Source organism: Felis catus, chromosome F1 (genome assembly GCF_018350175.1).
Source record: "Felis catus isolate Fca126 chromosome F1, F.catus_Fca126_mat1.0, whole genome shotgun sequence".
Classification (NCBI taxonomy): Eukaryota; Metazoa; Chordata; class Mammalia; order Carnivora; family Felidae; genus Felis; species Felis catus.
In genome coordinates, this window is record NC_058384.1 from 21,249,308 (window position 1) to 21,267,763 (window position 18,456).

General features: G+C 54.5%; 1 protein-coding gene across 6 annotated transcripts in view; it reads left to right on the plus strand.

Moving 5' to 3' along the window:
- FAM163A (family with sequence similarity 163 member A) overlaps nt 1-16,760 on the plus strand; it is an 80,554-nt gene extending 63,794 nt beyond the window's left edge. For 4 of the 6 annotated variants that reach the window (XM_003999235.6, XM_023247588.2, XM_023247587.2 and 1 more), the window contains exons 2-5: nt 8,134-8,225; nt 11,985-12,006; nt 12,950-13,064; nt 13,637-16,760. In XM_003999235.6, coding sequence (XP_003999284.1) covers nt 12,972-13,064; nt 13,637-14,044 — 501 coding nt within the window. In that variant the 5' untranslated portion in view covers nt 8,134-8,225; nt 11,985-12,006; nt 12,950-12,971 and the 3' untranslated portion in view covers nt 14,045-16,760. The remainder of the gene's footprint in view (nt 1-8,133; nt 8,226-11,984; nt 12,007-12,949; nt 13,065-13,636) is intronic. The other 2 variants (XM_019821709.3, XM_045048789.1) reach the window with 1 other exon arrangement.
- Nucleotides 16,761-18,456: the final 1,696 nt, after the last annotated feature.

The following is an 18,456-nucleotide window of genomic DNA, read 5'->3' on the forward strand; positions in this document are numbered from 1 at the left end:
AGGGATCAAGATTCAGCTGAAGGAACCATCACAAGACGACCACTGCCAGATAAGTCAGAGTATGTAGCTCAGCCAGAAATACGATTCACTGAGATCCAGACGCTGCTTCCTGAGTTTTGCTCCCTCTATGTGCTAGGATGTTGACTGGACTAGTCAAGCAAGTCACTTGGCGGAAGAGTTTACCTTGGCAGTTCACAAAGACATGCAAAGCGTTAGTTGAGAATTACTAGACCCAGAATATGGAGCAGGAACCCTGTATATTGTGGGGTGCAGTGGCCTCAAGGATGTGCACATCCACTGTTAAGACAATGAGACATGTCTGGAGGTGAGCTCCCCCTTCCTGCTCACTAAGGGTGGGAGCTCCAGCCTGTGTGGCCAAGGGGATGGTTTTGTTCTGATGCAGTCACGTGCCTTCCTTGCAGATTCTGCTGGCCTTCTCACAGACCTGCTGTGTCTGTGCCCGGCTTGCCGGTGGGGTTCTGCCCAGAGCCCTTGCTGAAGCCCTGGGTTTGGGCTTCCGTGGCTTCCATAGAGGGCCACACCCGTGGCAGCAGAGGCCTGCCGTCTCCCTCACCTGATCTCCTGTGCCTGGACTTCTGAGAGTCCTCCCCGGGTGCTCTTGCCCATTTTAGAATGTTTTCTTTAAAATGATTCAAGGATTCTACATGAATTCTGCTGCATTTTTTTTAAGGTCCCCAAACCCAGAAGCTGCCCCATTCTGCCCTGGATGTCCCACCCCCCTCCTGCCCTCAGTCTGGCCCAGTCACACCCGACAGGTGCAGAAATAGGCCCTGTCCTCTGGACTGGGGGTCAGGAGAGGAGACCAGCTCTGTGATGCTCCCAAGCCTCCCTGTGCGACATGAGTTAACAGTTTCCAAACCTCTGTCACACTTGCTTATGTCCTGTGAGATTTGTCTTGGATTTGGTCTAAATTTCCCCCGGTCCAATTTTATCCCTATTTCAAATCCTGCCTCCCCTGGAAAGCCCTGAGCAAGCCTCCCACTTCTTCTTCCCCTGCTTTGACGACTGTGGGTCAATGACCAGTCTCTCTTACAGTCTAGCTCCCTCTGGCTGCCTTTTCAGTCTTAATGCCATGCTCTCCTTATCGCCATCTGGCCTCAAAAAACAAGCTCTCCGTCCCTCGCATGGCCTGTGTTCTTATTTGGATCTCTTCCAGCCAGGTGACATCTTGCTAGAGAGGAGAAACAAACCCCACAGACACTTCTGCCTTTTCTAACAAGCCTGTTTAGCAGTCATCAGGCCGGAGGCCTGGTGCCTGGGGATCTCAGAGCACCTTCTGAACAATGGAAGACATCAAATACAGATGGAGAGAAATGCAAGTCTATGATGCAGAACCACGCACTTTACGGAGGCCAATGGAGCCTCCTTCCCTCCTGCAAACGTTCAGGCCGGGAAAGAGTATGGAATGTGGGCTCAGAAGAGCTGGGGTAGCATAGACACGGGCCACTGTGCATGTTTCCACAAAACCCACGCTGGTCGTGGAAGAACAGTGCCAGCAGGGTGTCCCGGCGCTCCCGGAATTAGCTGCATCCATGGCTTTTCTGAACTTACGGTTTTCTGTAGAATAAGTCAAAAAACTGCCATGCCTGGAGATCAAACAAGACGAAGCCCAGGGAAATTCTGTTAGCAGTGATGAACATTGTTTTGAAAGGCAGAAAGGGAAACAAAGCCAAGTCTAAGGGGAGCCACACCCTTAACAAGTTTACTGGCCTCTGCACCCGTCTCCCTGTGGCAGAGAGAACAGATCCACCACGATCGGTGACCCTGATTTCAAGAGCTGCAGAGACAAGGGTCATCTGTCCAAAATAGCCATCCAAAGTGACACGTAATTAAGTCCCACTTGTGTGTACAGACTATAAGCACAATGGGGGTTTGCGGGAGGAGAGCTCAGGACGGCTGTAAACTGGGACAGGGGGCCCTGGGGGTGCCCATGTGAAACTCTGCACTTCTGTGCCCGGTTTCCATGACCCGCACAGTCGTAACTGAGGGACCACGGGTCCTTTGGGTCAGCCCTGGGCTGAGAGGACCAGCCCCTCCCCCCCTCCCCCATCTTTGCTATTTATCTGCAGTAAACTCTTACTGATACCCCCGGACACTGGTCCAGAGCTCTGCCTGCTCCAGGGAGTTTGCAGGTTCAAGCACCGTGGTGGTCTGATAGGGACTGCAGTCAGCCCAGGCCTTCCAACCACCGGGCCTGAGACCATGTCCCCCACTGTTTACAATGCCCCCCTCTCCCCGTGAGCTCCTTGAGGGCGCTCTGTCTTACCATGTTTGTGTTCCTGAGGCAAAACTCAATGCCGGGCACCGTGCTCAATAACTACTACTAATACTACAAATAATAACTACTACTAATAATAGTAAGTGGAGAATAAATGAGGAGAATGACATAGGGTGTCCATGAGTCTGAGACACAGAGGTCCCAGCTGGAATGCTAGTCAAGGTCACGATCAGGAACCTCAGGACACATTTGATCTGAGAGGCGTGACTCACATAGGAGCTGGGGTCATGCGTTGTAAGGGTCTAGATAGTCCTTGCTCAGCCCCGTCTGCTGAATTGGTCCTTACTGCGTCATCCGCATTCCACAGATCCAAGCCTGAGCTCAGCCTCTTCAAACTATTGCCACTAATGAGAAGAATATCATTCACATTTGTGAGTTACCGACAATTTGAGAAGACACTGCAAAAAACTTAGAGACCTCCTTTGACACTAACCAACTGCCGGGATTTTTAACTGGCCAAGAGACTCAACAGAAGCCCTGCAGACTCATTTTTTCTGGATCTCCTTTCTTTCCCATCCCTCCCTCTCTGGCCTACCTGCTACCTTACACCTCAATAAACTCTTTTAACCCTGTTATGTCGAGTGGTCCAGCTCTTACCACGTCTATTTCCAAACCTTGACATGGCCAACTCATCGAGGGACAAGTGAGAGTGAAGGGCCATCTCTTCTGTTGGCAGCAGAGGACCACAGGGACCCTGAGTCCTTGGAACAACATCCACTCTCCTTTGAAGCTGGCGTAATTTAAAATAACACCCCCTTTCCCATAATCCTTACTCTGTGAGGGAAGGTGTGTCATTTACTTTCATTTTGCAGATGAACCTCAAAGAGATCATCAATTATCCAAAGTCACCACAGGGAGCCTAGAAAGTAGAACTTAAGCGCAAATCTTGGCCCTTGTAGCCTGGTGCTCCTACAACTACCTGCAGCGGATGAGCCCAGAACACCCGGCTGTGTGTTGGAATAGCACTCTGCATACAAAGCAGCTTCCCCATTAGAGCTGGTCATTCCATGTTTGGAATGTACAGAACATCAAGCAGTTGGAGTGGAGCTTTACGAAGACACAGGATTCCAAGTCTGTGCCCTCAAATGGTCTGTAATCTAATGAAGGAAGCAAAGTACACCCCCACAGGACACGAGTGTATGAACAAATATAGTTGTCTGGGGACAAATAGGAAGGCTAACCAAAAATGTGCAACATTAAGTGCATCATGGAAGGCTTCCTGGAGGTGGTCAAAGCCCCTTTCTTTCTTTACCCTTTGTTCAAGTTGGACCTCAGATGCAGACGGTGAAGATAATTATGCTGCGTGCAATCATAGCACATTACCACTTACCATGGGTCTGTGCCAGGTCCCTCTCTTGCGTTATTTGCTTGTCTCTTCTTCCAGTCCTGTTCAACTCCTTCCATCGGCGGCCATTCTAACACTTAATGAGATCCATTGTTTTGGTGTGTGTTCTTGAACATGTGAACTGTTGTTCTGTAAGCTTGGATTTTAAGTTTATGTAGGCACTATTTTACATCTCACTGTTTGGGGTTTTTTTTGTCTGTTTTTCACTTAGCGCTGTGCTAAGATGTACGGTTGTTGCTATGGCCCGTCTGGTCTGTTGCCTTCCACAGAGGCGTCATCCCTGATTTTACTTCTCCACTCCCCAGTGATGATCACTGAGCTTGCTTCAGTTCCCTGCCTCCATAAACAACACAGCCATGAACATCTTTCACACATGACCCCCTTGTGGACGTGTTGAGAAATTTTGGGGACATAGACTCAGGCGCGGAATTGCTTCTCGTGGGGTAACTGTGAACTTAATATGACGAAGTAACACCAGGTCAATGGCTGCTCTCGCTACGCCCCTCCCGCAGTGTCCCTGCATTCCTGCAGATGCTCGGATCCTTGTCATTATTCAGCTCTCTAATTTTTGCCAGTCCTACCAGCGTAAAGTAAGAGTGTACTGTGGTTTCAATTTGTCTTTCTCAGATAGTCATGAGTTTGGGCATCTCTTCACTTTCCTGTTAGCCTTTTTGGTTACTTCTTTTGAAAACCACCTGTCCATTGCCTGTTACTACATCCAGGTTCCCTTTATCCCCTTGATGATTAGCAAGGGGTCCCTTTAAAAAAATTATTTAGATAGAGAGACCACATGCATGCACACGTGCTTGCAAGCAGGGGAGGGAGGGGAGCTCTGTGCTGTAAGCATAGAGCCCGGTGCAGGGCTGGATCTCAAGAACCCTGAGATCATGACCTGAGCTGAACTCAAGAATCGGATGCTTAACAAACTGAGCCACCCAGGCACCCCTGCAAGGGTTCTTTGTATCTCCTACAGAGGCCTCTTCTCAAATAGCACACACCTCTGTGGGGCTGTCGTTACCTATGTATTCGGCACGGAGGAACCTATCTGGCCATCGTTCTTCCACGCCTTCATCCTGGGGATATGGGCCTGCCAATGGCCACAAGCACAGTCAGGGTAAAAGGAAACCCTTCCTCCGATCCCCTCTGCCAACCTCGCCTGAGGATTGCAGTCTAGGAAGTCTGGTAACAAGGCAAAAAACCTGTTCCTTTTCTCCAGGGCTGCTAACCTGCTGTGTCAATTTCATGAGTTAATAAATGATTGGAGAAGGCTTACTTGCCTCAGAAGAAATTGAGATCAGTGGTGCTTAGGCCCCACTCAATTAACTTGTGCTCCTAGGGGGGCTGAGTGGGGAGCAGGGGCAGCCGGTCGTTAATTACATGTACGGCGGCCAACTGTGGCCGCGTCTCCTGCCAGCATCGCTCAGGCAGCGAGGAGGTGACCCTGCGTCAATGAGCTGAAGTCACTCAGGGCAGGGGCCCTTCAGACACGGCACAGGCACTTGGCCTTGTGAGGAGTGGGACACTCACTTCCCAACACGTCCTATCAGGTTGGCCGTTAATCCCCCCACCAGCCTCTACCAGAAGAATGGCCTTTAAGGTCCCCCACCATGGCGTCTTTGTTGGCCCCACCCCACCCAGGGTTGCCGTGTACCCTGGTTCTTCTGCGCCTCCCTCTTCCTCCTGCCTTCTGGCCCACTTGCCCAAAGGACACAGGATCTGGAACCAATCTTATGGGCATCAGATGATGCTACAGACTCTGCAAAGTCACCTGCCTCCTTGCTGCCTGCTGCCTGAAGTCCTCCCAAAGACCTTCGTTCCTACATCATTTCCTAAAAGGGCCAGATGGGAAGACTCAAACCTGTAAAAAAGGCAGGTCCCTGAGCCCCTCCTCTGGAGATGCCTCGGTAGGTCTGGACTCTCTGTCTTTTAACACCCGACTCAGGTGATTGTTACCGTCAAGCTGATTTGAGAGACCCTGCCTCAGGACACCGTAGCTCCTGGTGTAGTTAGTGCAGGTCTTCTGGAAGGAGAGACAGCAGCCTAATGGCAGGGCCCTGGCCTGGGGCCAGGAGGCTCCACTCCCAGTGCCTCTCCTGCTCCACCTCTATTTTGCTGTGTGTGGTTAAGCCAGTCACTTGTCCTCTCTGAACTTGGTTTCTTCATCTAGAAAATAGATAACCGGGCCAGATCCCTTAGAGTCCTTCCATTTCCATGTGTTTTTCTGTCAGTAACTAATAGGTTAAACGTGCATATTGCATGATTTGTGCTCAACGAACAACTTTGGCTTTTTTTTTTTTTTTTCCTTTGAGAATCCCTTCATGTTAAAATGTATTCAGTGGAAGAAATCTCCCCCTGCCCCTAGATCAAAACTTGGGCCAGTCCCATTGCTGGTCACCCACTCTTAGGTGATAATCTGTGGTGCCTCTCAGCTGTAGCTACAGACTCAACTTAGAAATTGGAATCATTGAACAATTGACAGTATTATGCTCCTCCTTTCTGCCAGTTTGGATCTGCTTTGGGCTGGAAGCAACTGGGGAGGTGGGCCGTGTCCCTCTGCTGTCACACTCCCCCACCTCTTGCCTTCCTCCCGCTGCCCCCAAGAGCTGCTGTTTCACTAGCTGCCAGATTGAAATGGGGAGTTCTTACTGGTTAGAGAGCCGGGGAAGCCTCCTGGGCTCTTGCTTTTGTGGATGTTTTTTGTGGGCACTTTTGAGGGTCCCTGCTGGGCCCCTCTCTCCGGCAGCTCCTTTACCCCAGGCAAACACATCTCTCTGTCCCAGGAGGCCCTTGCGACTCCTTGCCCAGCCCCCGGGCGTCAGGATGTCCAGCTCCAGCCTGGTGGACTGGGCTTTTCTCGTGCCTCCAGGTGGCCCTACTGGACAGGACACGGACAGCCAACCTCTGCCTGCCCCTCGGCCCCGCCCCTTGGGGGTTAGAGTGAGGATTTCGTGGCTCAGCAACAGCTCTTGTCAAGGAAATCTTCTGCACCAAATCTTCTCCAAAGTTTTGGCCCATCTGTATTTTACAAAGTGGGAGAAAGTTTCCTGGATCCTGAAACAGACGTTTTGACATTCCCATGTACACTTCCCTGCTCTCGGCCAGGGAAGAGGGACCTGTCCCAACCTTACTTTCGTCTTCTGATTTCTATCAATTGGCATCTCAATCAGACTTAGATAAGGGGGCGCCTAGGTGGCTCAGTCAGTTGAGCGTCGACCTCGGCTCAGGCCATGATCTCGCAGTTCCTGAGTTCAAGCCCCACATCAGTCTCACTGCTGCCAGTGCAGAGCCCCGTTTGAATCCTCTGTCCTCCTCTCTCTGCCCCGCCCCCACTGCGCTCTCTCAAAACCAAATAAACATTAAAAAAAAAAATTTAAGAAGAGTCCCACTCTGACATCCAGCTACCTGTGATTTCCGTATTAGTGAGAGTGAGAGCATCTTTGAGAAAAGAAAGCCGGGGTGCCTGAAACATCCCAGGCAGATTCCAGGCAGTAAGGCCTAGACCTAGAAGGGAGGTGAAGGAGGGGATGAGCTGAGTCTGGAGGTGAACATCTGCCTTTCTCAACTTCTCCCAGAAATCTGCTCCTGAGACCAGCTGAACTCAGATGAGCACAGGGCCCGGAGGCATGCTAATGTCTGCCCTTTGACCCCCAGCTTCTGGCTGAGGCAGAGAACCCTGAGGAGGTCAGCCCATCCCCTGTGGAAGGTCCACTTAACAGCTGTGGTTCCCTCCCAATACAAAGACACCCAGTGGGGCCTTCCCCCTCAGGACAATGGGCAGGGCTAAGCCTCCCCAGAGGGCATCCTTCCTCTCCCCACTCCTGTACTTTCGGTCCCAGACTCCCCTGTAAATAATTTAGAGAATTTTCGTTTGAAGGGAGCCCCAGTAATTAGCCTAGACTGGATTCCTAAATGTCCTGGTAGGATCCTGCCTCCCCCTTCTCCATCAGCCCACCAGCGTGAACTTGCTCATCCGAACGTCCAGTTGGCATGTTGTCCTGGGGGAGGTCAGGATACTGGAGTAAGAGGAAGGAGTGTGTGGCTCTGGGCACTGGGAATACGGGCAGGCCCAGGGAAGAGTGGGGAAGGGTTTGGGGAAGAGTGTGTGGGGCCGTGGAGAAAAGGACCAGCCATGCAGGCAACAAGGACACGTTCGCCAGGGCACAGCCCAGAATTCTCCAGGAGCGTGAGCGACTCCCTGCCCCCCATTGAGCCTCACTTCCCAGAATAGGCAGGAGCTCGTGCCCAGTGTCCTATGTTGGCCAGCGGGGTCCGGACAGCAGTGCTGAGGGCAGCAAACAAAGACGGGATAGAATGTGGCCTTACAGGTCTGTCCTCGGGCTCCTGGGCTGGGAGCCTCAGAGACTGAGGCAGCCATGGAGGTCGAGGGCCAAGGCCCTCTGGGGGGTGTCCATTCAGAATCTTGGGGTCAGTTCGTCCTCTTGGCCTCTCTCTCCAGCTCTCACTGATCTTCCCTTCTCTCCTCTGGCAGGAACTGATGTCCTTGGCCATGACGCACCCCCAACCGCTGTCTGCTCAGGCACAGCCTGTGTGACTGAGCCATTGCCACCCCAGCTGTTTCACGTGAGTGTGTGGCTCAGGCCAACTCTCTGTCCCCAGGAGAAGGTGTCCGGGCCCTGGGTAGCGAGGGGTGTTCCTGGGGAAGAAGTCCAGAAAGTCCTGGTCACAGAGGGCAGGCCCGGGAGTCTTTAGCGGGCAACAGGTCTGTCCTCTTTGGCCGTCCTTGGTCCCTGACTTGGCCACCACTGAACCCATCTGTTCAGATCCACTAGGCCCTGGGAGGGGACCTCTTTCTCCTGTTCTTTGGAAGCTCCTCAGAAGGCAGCTGGGTATTATGGAGACTTTATGGCACTGGCCCTTGGGTCCTGACTCAGACACTTGACTTTAGGCACATCATTTATTTAATGGTCTGGCTTCCTCTCCTGCATGTGGGGTTTTTGCGTGGTGCTGAGGTGTATTAGTTATCTCTCGCTGTACAGTGGGACTACTACAAACTTAGCAGCTGAAACAACACACACTGATTACCTTGCAGTTTCTGTGGGTCAGGGATCCAGGCGTGGCTAGCGGGTTCCTGTCTCTGGGTCTGTCATAAGGCTGCATTCAGGCGTCTTGGGGCTACAGTTTCATCTCAAAGCTCAACTGGGGAAGGACCCGCTTCCACTCTCACTTGTGCGATTTTCCAGTTCCATTTAGGTCATTGGACTGAGGGCCAGAGGCCACCCTCTGTTCCTTGCCACATGGGCCTCCCAGCATGGCGACTTGCTGCGTCCAAACCAGCAAGGGAAGGAGTTGGCTAGCAAGAAGGTAGTCAGAATGCCACATAATCTATTCACAGAAGCGACATCCCGTCGTCTTTGCTGTGTTCTGTTGGTTAGAAGTCACAGAGGGCACCCACCCTCTAGGGAAGGCGACTACCCGAGGCATGGCTGCCAGAGGCCATCTCAGAGCCTGCCTATTGCAGGAGGGGCCGTAAATGGAAGCACACTTGTAGACTGTAGAGTGCTGTCCTTTGCATCGAGTTGCAGAGAGAACCTGAACCCACTGGAAATAATAGGGGCCACTGGTTATGGGAATTTCAATGCCAAACTGTACCATTAGTAGGGGGCCCTCAGGGAGAGTGGCTGGGACCTGGCTCGTTCCCTGCCCGCCCTTTATCTGTGCCTTCTTGGCTTATGATTTTTTTTTTTAATTTTTTTTCAACATTTATTTATTTTTGGAACAGAGAGAGACAGAGCATGAACGGGGGAGGGGCAGAGAGAGAGGGAGACACAGAATCGGAAACAGGCTCCAGACTCTGAGCCATCAGCCCAGAGCCCGACGCGGGGCTCGAACTCACGGACCGCGAGATCGTGACCTGGCTGAAGTCGGATGCTTAGCCGACTGCGCCACCCAGGCGCCCCTCCAAGGGACTCTTGCACACATGAATCTCACCTTTTCCTCACAGTCATGCTTGTAAGCTGAGTTTTTTTTTTTTTTTTTAATCTTTCTTTTACAAGCGAGAAAGGAGGTCAGTTTCCAAGATGGGGTGGCTGCTAAATGGCACAGCTGGACCTCAGATGGGTCTTCAGATGTGCGCCTCTGCCTGCCCTGCCGTGCTCCCCGTTTCCAGGTCACTTGTGCCGTACAGCGTCAGGGTACTGAGAGAGGGGAGGCCAGGCGTGGAGGTCAGAAGGAGGGGAGGGCACTGTTCTTATATAGCTTCATAATTCGCTGCATCCTAAAACGGGCTCAGCTCATCCCAGGGGACGAGGCCGAGACTTTCAGGTAGAGTGGGTCACTGCTGCCTCCAACTTCAGGTCACTCCACAGGCCTCTGTCTCTGCAACAGCCCTCCCTGGTGAGCAAGCAGGGGAAGCAGGGGAAGTGGACTGATGTTGTAATGAGGGCACATACATTCTCCTAAAGCTGAGGTTCATCTCCTCACCCGCCGCCCGCCCCCAAGCCCAGCGAATGCCCGGTGAAGCCCTGAAGCATGGCGCACCGTGCATCTGGGCAAAGTCAACTTGGTCTGGAACAGTGATGCTCAGGTCTGAAAATGGGAAGCGAGCGGATAGATACAACTTGCTGCCCTCTGGTGGTGGGTCCGAGTCATAACTGCCAGGCCCATGAAGGAAACGCTGCACCGCGAGGTGATTATTAAGTACCCACTTGGCACCCAGCACTGTGTACAATGTTGCAGGCATAGGAAGCAGCAGAGGACACAGCTCCTGATCCCAAAGGACCTCTAAAGTACTGGAGGAGTTAAGATGTTCCCATGTGAAACTTGACAAGCATTTTACCGGGACAAGATTTGAAAAGCGGCGAATGGGGGAGCCTGGGCGGCTAGCTCGGTTAAGCTTGACTTCTGCTCAGGTCGTGATCTCACACTTCCTGGGTTCAAGCCCGCATCAGGCACTGTGATGACAGCTCGGAGCCTGGAGCCTGCTTCCAGATTCTGTGTCTCCCTCTCTCTCTGCCCCTCCCTTGCTCGTGCTTTCTTTCTTTCTCAAAAATAAACATTAAAAAAAAAAAAAAGAAAAGAAAAAGAAAAGTGGCCAATGAATGGAAGGGGAGCCTGGGTGGCTCAGTCGGTTAAGCATCTGACTCTTGATTTTGGCTCAGGTCATGATGTCGTGGTTTGTGAGTTAGAGCCCTTCATTGGGCTTTGTGCTGCTGGTGCGGAGCCTGCTTGGGATTCTCTCTCTCCCTCTTTCTCCACCTCTCCCCTGCTTGCTCTCTCTCTCTCTCTCTCAGAATAAATAAATAAACTTAAAAAAAAAAGTGGCCCATGGAAAGGCTTTGCAGTAGGAGTCTAGAGAGAGAACACCACTATGGGGAGGTCAGGGAGGTCTCACAGAGCCCTGGATGGTGGGTAGGATCTAAACAGGTGGAGAAAGCGGGTTCATGCACTCCTCTACCCAGAGTTCTTCAGGAAACCCCCTCGACTCGAAGAGAGTTAAATGCCAATTCCCTGCCTGGCTCACAGCCTCTCCCACTTCCTGCCTACCCTGCCTGAGCCTTTGCAGATTCGCTACAGGTCCTGGAACCCCCTGTGGTCGTTCACATGCCTGGGCTGTTCATCCAGCCCTCTGCACTTGCCTACTGGACAAGCTCCCTGTCCGCTTCTAGGACTCAGCTCAAGTGTAACATCTTCCAGGGAACCTTCCCCGAGTAGTTAGCCGCTCCCTCCTCTGTGTCCCCACAGCCCCTGGTCTGTGTGTCTTACTCCATATCATCCGGTATGTGAAGTGTCTTTTCATCACGAGGCTCTAAGCTTCTTAGGAACTGGGCCTTCCCGGTGGATGGAAGATTCGTGTAGGGGGGCAGTGGGAGGTGGGGAGGGAAGACAAATTGGTGGTGAGCACGCAGGGAACTGGGGCAGGGCAAAGCATGCCAGGGCACATGACGGTGGGGGGCAGGAGGGACCTGGGTGAGGAAGAATCGCTCCTTCCACCAGGTGAACACGGCAGGGCCTACACCTTCCTCAGGGGACCGCAGCTTGTGTTCCGGCCCCACTTGCCCTTTGAGTGACGAACATCCCTCCAGGCCCCTCGTGGCAGCCCTGGTGAGAGGCTGGAGGTGGGGGCAGCCCTCTGGAAAGAGGGTCATGACTTAGGCCGTCACAGTTGAGTGTGAGACACCAGAGGGACGTGCGAGTGAAGCGTCTACCTATCAGTAGCGGGAGGCATAGCTGGAGACCGGGCTGGGGATGTGTGGGTTTCTCAGTGGTGGACCACACAGAGGGGAAAGCAAGGTGAGGGCCTTAGGGACCGATCTAACCCTTGGGGCCTTTTTCAGGGGTAACACTTCTTCCAACATCTCTGTCCCTTTTATTGTCTTGCAGGTCACTGTTCCCTTTACTGAACGTAAGTGCTCCTGGTCACTCTTCCTTCCTCAAGATGCCGAGTCTCCTCCCACCGTCCCGCTCCATTAGCAGGGCCAGCCGTGGTCCCCAAGTGCCCGCGAGGGCGGGAAGTCCCCCTTCAGTGCCTGAAAGGGAGTCTGCCTGAGGCCACACAGCCTCACGTCCAGAGCTCACCCCTGGCCCATTATCCGCATTAGCAGGACCCGTCCTCCGGCCTCGCCGCCAGCTTCCGGGAGCCAGAATGCTGCCCGTTGCCCACTCCCCCTGGGCTTACCTTGCCCTTGTTTTCCATAAGAGTTGGAAAGAGAGGAGAGATGCCCCGAAAGGAGTGTGGGTTTGAGCCAGGGCAGAACCGGGCAGAACTTTTCACATTCGGACCCTGTCCCCTCCACCTGGGTCAAAGGCTCAGGAGTCTGCTGTTTGTGTCCTGGAGGGCAGGGATTAAGAGCATGGCGTCAGGGGTGAACCAGGCTGGACAGGATCTCAGCCAAACCAATCAAAGCCTCGGTTCACCGTGTGTGAAACGGGGATAATGGATAGCTATCCCAAGAGGTATTTTGAGGATTAACGGAGACAGCCAGGGAAAATTTAGGGCAGTGCCACAGACTAAGCCCTCAGGAGAGGAAGCCGCTGTCTTTGTGTCTTGGAGTCATGGGGTGAGTGTGTGGAGAAGCAGAAGAGAATTAGAGAAAGACAGCAAGATCCTTTGAACGGAAGCAGAGAGCAGAATTATGTCCTCAGTGAGCACTCTGCCTCCTCTCTTCCCTCCTGCAGCCGTAGGCCTTCAGGTCCGGCTGGCCCAGGCACAGGAAGTCCCTGGGGCCCCTCCTATTCCAGCTGCCCTCAGGTCCGCCCAGCCTCCAACTGTGTAGAAAGTTCCAGGAGGCCTCCCTGCCCCACGGCCAGTGTGGCCGCCCCTCACCTCTCCGCACCCATCTTTGCAGAGTTTGATGGGGCATCGGGCGGATGACAGCGGGAACAGTTGTGATCACTGGCGGAATCCTAGCTACGGTCATTCTCCTCTGCATCATCGCCGTCCTGTGCTACTGTAGACTCCAGGTCAGTCCCCAGGGGGCACCGGGGGCAGAAACGGGGGGCCCACTTGGAGGGTGACAAAGCCCAAAGCCATGGAATGTGGGAGGCATAAGTTAAGGGGGCTGGGAATTGGGGGTGGCCAGAGGGAGCCATGCAGCCCCCACACCCTGTACACTTTGGGGTCCCCAAAGGCAGTGTGCTGGGAAGATGCTGGGTCACTGTGTTGTGTGGCCTGCGTATCTGAGCTTTCAGGAGTGGTGGGAAGGGCATCCTTCTGGGGAGACGGAAAACTGCTCCCAGCTGCCCCAGTCCTGTCCTCGATAGGACATACATGCCCCTCCTCTCTGCCGCCCCGCCTCTCTCAACCACAGCCCGGGGCTAACGTGCTGGGAAGCAGGGGGAAGGAAGAGGGAAGGTACTGGTCTCTCAAGGCTGGGACTGTGTATTGGTGGAACGTGGGTGTCTGGTGTTGCATTTTAGTCTCGACACCAGGAAGCTCTCTGCACAGGGTCCTCCGTGGACAGGGGCGCGGGTGCCTTTGTGTGCTGGAAGGGGAGCATCCAGCCCTCAGGCATCCCTCCCCACTCTCCCCTCAGTATTACTGCTGCAAGAAGAGCAGGGCCGAGGATGCAGACGAGGAGGAGGAAGAGCACGACCTGCCCACACACCCCAGAGGCCCCACCTGCAATGCTTGTAGCTCCCAAGCCCTGGACGGCCGAGGCAGCCTGGTGCCTCTCACCAGCGAGCCCTGTGGCCAGCCGTGTGGGGCGGCAGCCGGCCACTGCACCACCTGCTCCCCATACAGCTCCCCCTTCTACATACGGACGGCTGACATGGTACCCAACGGGGGCGGAGGCGAGAGGCTCTCCTTTGCTCCTACGTACTACAAGGAAGGGGGACCCCCGACCCTCAAGCTGGCAGTACCCCAGAGTTACCCGGTGACGTGGCCAGGCTCTGGGCGTGAGGCCTTCACCAATCCAAGGGCTATTAGTACAGACGTGTAACCCCGTTCACCCCTGACCCCTCCGCGTACCGATGCTGCTCTCCCAGCAGGAGCCATGGGGGCAGCAGGTGATCCCCTCCAACAGCCCACGAGGACTGTCTCAGTTTCTTTTTTTTGGCTTTTCTTGCCCCACGGTGGAATCCAAGCTATTGAGTGCAGTGAGGACCAGGGCAGGGCCCAGCCCCGGGGCTCAGAGGTGGGGGCTGGCAGGTGGAGCGGGTGGCTTTGCAGGCTTCCGTGCTGGGACGGTCCTCTGCCGGCTCTGGCCCCGTCATAACCGCTCTCGCTCCCCTCGCTCCCCCAGCTTTGGTGGACGGCGGGAGGAGGCGCACCAGGAAAGCTAAGCAAAGGCCCCAGAGGCCTCCAGACTCCTTGGGGGATGGATGAGAAAGGGGCCCAGGGCCAGGGGAGACGTGAGAATCTGAGGAGGGAGAAGGAGGTGCTCCGGGGACCTCCCCAGGACCCGCGAGCTACAAGGAATCCAAGAAGTAGTTCGCGGTCTAGTTTCGTATTTGGTCATCACGAGGGCCACAGCCTGTGCATCTGCTCCAATAATGGGCATTGATTCCAGAACACACAACAGCTGTACCGGCCCCCTTCCTCGTGGGACACGTTGAGTTGACTTTCAAGGTCACGGCATAAGGTTGTTTGTAGGGGATGCGCCGAAAGGGTCATGTCTAGCCTTGTCTCCCTGCAGATCCCCGTTCTCGGCCTTGGGAACCAGCTGCCCCTGCCGGAGAACCTTGTTCAAAGTTTTGCTGCTGAATTTGAGCAGCTTAGCGAAGGAGGTCTACTTGCTGATGGTCTCTGGGGCCCCGGCCCACCTCCCTGAGCGCAGCGTGCGGGAGCAGTGTTGTGAGGGTGTGTGTGTGTGTGTGTGTGTGTGTGTGTGTGTGTGTGTGTTCTCCACCAGTTGGTGGAGAACACACACACACACACCAGGGGCTTTGCCACCTTTGGGAGCTGCAGAGGGAAGGGTCTCTGATGTTCCAGCTAGAAAGGAAGAACTGATCCACAGACAGCAGGAGTGAAAGGTGGTTAAGGTGGCCGGTCCCCACGGCAACCAGCTGGCTGGTGTCGGGAGAGCCTGCAGAGTCTCCCAGGGGACATTCCCTGGTAGCTGGATTCCATGGATTCCGGGCTTGCTTCCCTCCTACCGCTGCTCCCCCCAACCCCACGCCAGTCTCCAGCGGGGGGGGGGGTGCTGTTAATTGTCCAAGCCCCGCCCTCAGTCCCCACTTAGAACTAGGCTGTGGCCTTACGCCATTTGAAGGAAAGCACCTGATGGGTTTTCTGGTTTCCTCTACAGTAAGGGGTGGCTGCTCCCCGCTTCTAAGGGCATGCCTACCCCCCTCCCCACCACTGTGGCATCACAGAATGCTGCAGAGGGTGGGGCAGGGGAAGAGCTGGCCCCTTTGCTGGAATCCCAGTTTTGCATTTGAGAAAGGGCCAGGTGCAGCTGGGAGAGAGAGGGGCAGGGAGAGAATTCACCACACTTCTTGCTCCACTCTGTCTGGACACACTTGTCACCTTGCATCTCCTCTGTAATTAGTGCACACTGGCTGAAGAATAAGAGGACCCGGGGGTCTGGCACACACACTCCGGTCCCTCATTAGCTCTAGGGCCAGTCATTTGTCGTCTCCGAGACCCCATTTTCTCCAGGAAGATGAGACCTGCCCAGATAGACCTAAGAGCCCGCTAGTACTCCAAACAGCCAGGACTTCCGGAAGAGACCTGCCTGCTATGCTGCTTTCCTTGGCCTCACCCTGGCAGGGGCTGGATGTACTTACCGACGGCCTGATCCAGTGTGCCAGGATGTGTGTTGAGGGCTGAAGGACCACGGTGAAACACAGGTTTAGCAGGCAAAATGATTTTCATGGTCAGGGAAAAGCAACCATGTCTGATCCTGCTGAGTGATTTCAAATAGTAGCATTTCCTAACATCGGGAGGCAGCTCTGGGTGGGGGTGATGAGCTCTCTCTCCCAGACCAGAGGGACCAGCCTAGGGCAGCAACTTTAACCTGCTCCATCCCCTGAGCAGTCCTCATCGGGCCCAGGTGCACCCCCTTGGCGTGAGCTTCTGGGTCTAGCAGCCATTGTGGCTTCCCGATGACCAGCCCCAGTGCCTCCCCGCCTGGGAATTTCACAGCCAATCAGCCACAGCAAGGGCTGTCCCTCCTTTGTACCTCCTGCCTTTGGAGAAATCAAGACAGCCCAGTCAACTATCACCTGCTTCTTGCATCGATCTATTGGGGTCCCTCAGTGAAAAGCATCGTAGACAGTCCCCTCTCCTCCTATAGCTTTCTTAGCCTAAATCTTATCAATCTACACACCAAAATCTGGGTTTTGGGCACTGGAGGGATGATGGGCCATGGCCCTCCCCCACACAGCCCCACAGTGCACAGGACACAGTCTCCAGATTGCCTGTCTGTCTCCCTGTAGCTGTGACGGTCTAACCTATGGAAGAGGAAGCCCACCCATTCAATTGTGCTGCACTTTTTAGCTATGGAGTCTGTGCTATGGGACACTCTTTGGACACCTTTCAAATTGTTCCCTAACAGGAAGAAAAGGAGAGGCTGGGAACACCCTGTCCTCTCCGCCATCTTGTCTCCACCGCCATTTCACTGCTCCTGCTGCACATTTCCTGTCCTGCATCTTTGATAACTTGGAGTCACAACCAAGTGAATGTCAAAATAAATGAGGACTTTGAAATAGAAATCCCATAGAATGCTCTGTTATTCACCTGAGGAGGGGGCAGCTGGGCACGGATTTAAGAGTGAACGCTCCTTTTTATTTCCCAGAACGTCCATTTTCAACGCCAAGATGTACCAGCTGCTTCTCCCTTCCTGCTTCCGCGCTAATAGGTCTCCTCTGCCATGTCGCCTGCTGTCCCCCCGCCCGCCCTGCTACCTCAGTCAGAACTCGCACCCAGGGAGGATGTGTTGTTTGTTGGGAGAGGGGATGTGAAGATAGTAGCTGCTGCCGCCCCTGAGGCGGAAGTGGCCCAGCCCGCTTACAGGGAGCCTCACAGGGAGCAACCCAGGCTTCCGCCCTGCTCCCTGCCCCCCCCCCACCCCCTCACTGTCCAGGCCCCTGGTGTCCCCACCTGTAGTTCTGGGTTAAATCACCAACCCTCCAAAGCCTGAGGAGACCTGAACACACTGCCAGCCCTTGCACGTTGGGAAGAGACAGAAGAGGAGAGAGTTTGGGGATCAGAACCTGGCAGACGCCGCAAAACCAGGAGAGGAATGGAGTGTGGACCAGAGAACCCGGAAATAGCTTTGTGCGTGAAAGGGAGCGTCCGGGGAGGGTGAGGATGAGGGTGGATCTGTGTGCGGGACTCTGCGTGTGTCTGAGAGAGAGAGGGAGACACCCCCTCCCCTTCTCGGGGCCAGTGTGACTACAGCTGGGTGGGCAGTGGGCAGCCTGGCCTGCAGAGCTCAGACACTCTGCTCCTGCAGGCCTCTGGTAGTGCCGTGGGGCACAGCTTCAACCTCAGCCCTGGTGGCCATTGGCCACAGCGCGGCCACCAGTCGTCCTCTGGGAACAGAAACCTGAAGCTCTTCTGTCTGTCACCACACCCACCCCAACCTCAAGCCATCTCCTCCCCTGCAAAGTGCCTCAGGCCCACTCTATCCCCGCCTCTCAGATGGCTCCTCTGGGAGGTTGGGCTGCCCCACATGTTTGTGCAGCCCCAGGCGACGTGAGGGTCACAGCCCCGGCCCAGTTCTTCTCCCTGGTGGCACTTGAGTGCCCTCAGCCTCAGCCGCAGGCCTCGGGTCTTACTACACCTTCTATGTCCAGATGGGCAGGGACGGGAGGACAGGAGCAGTGGTCAAGATCACAGGTCCATCAACTCAGTACCCATGAGCTTCTGTGACCGTCACAGCCCTTGGCACCCTAGACACTGTCAGCCCCCTAAGCTGCATCATGCCAGTCCGGATCCCTGAGGTTTCTCCAGAGAGAAGCTTCTTCCACTGTCAAAGCTTCTCATCCCATTTTCTATACTCAAGTTTACAAGTACTGCTCAGAGATCACTGATCATTTCCGGGAAAAGAGGACCAAACCATAAGTATCTGAGGCCAGGAGCTCCTGACAGCACAAAAGCAAGAAAAAGCATAAGGAGCCCAACCCCAGCCCACCCCCACCCCCCCGCCCAGCCCTATTTGTTCAGAATGGAAATGACCCCTAGTCCTTGAACCTCAGGCACTGACCTAGGCATGTCCCAGACAACAGTGACAAAGCCAGCCAGCACCTCTTCCTCCCTCGTCAGCCTGGTCCAGGCTGCTCCTCTCTCCTCCCTGTTTGGCCACCTTCTCCACCCGAGACCCCCGGCCCCAGTGGCCATCCGCCTTCCACTGCCTAACGTCTCCTTCTGTGGAGAACCCAGTAGCACACAAGCTCTTAAAAAATG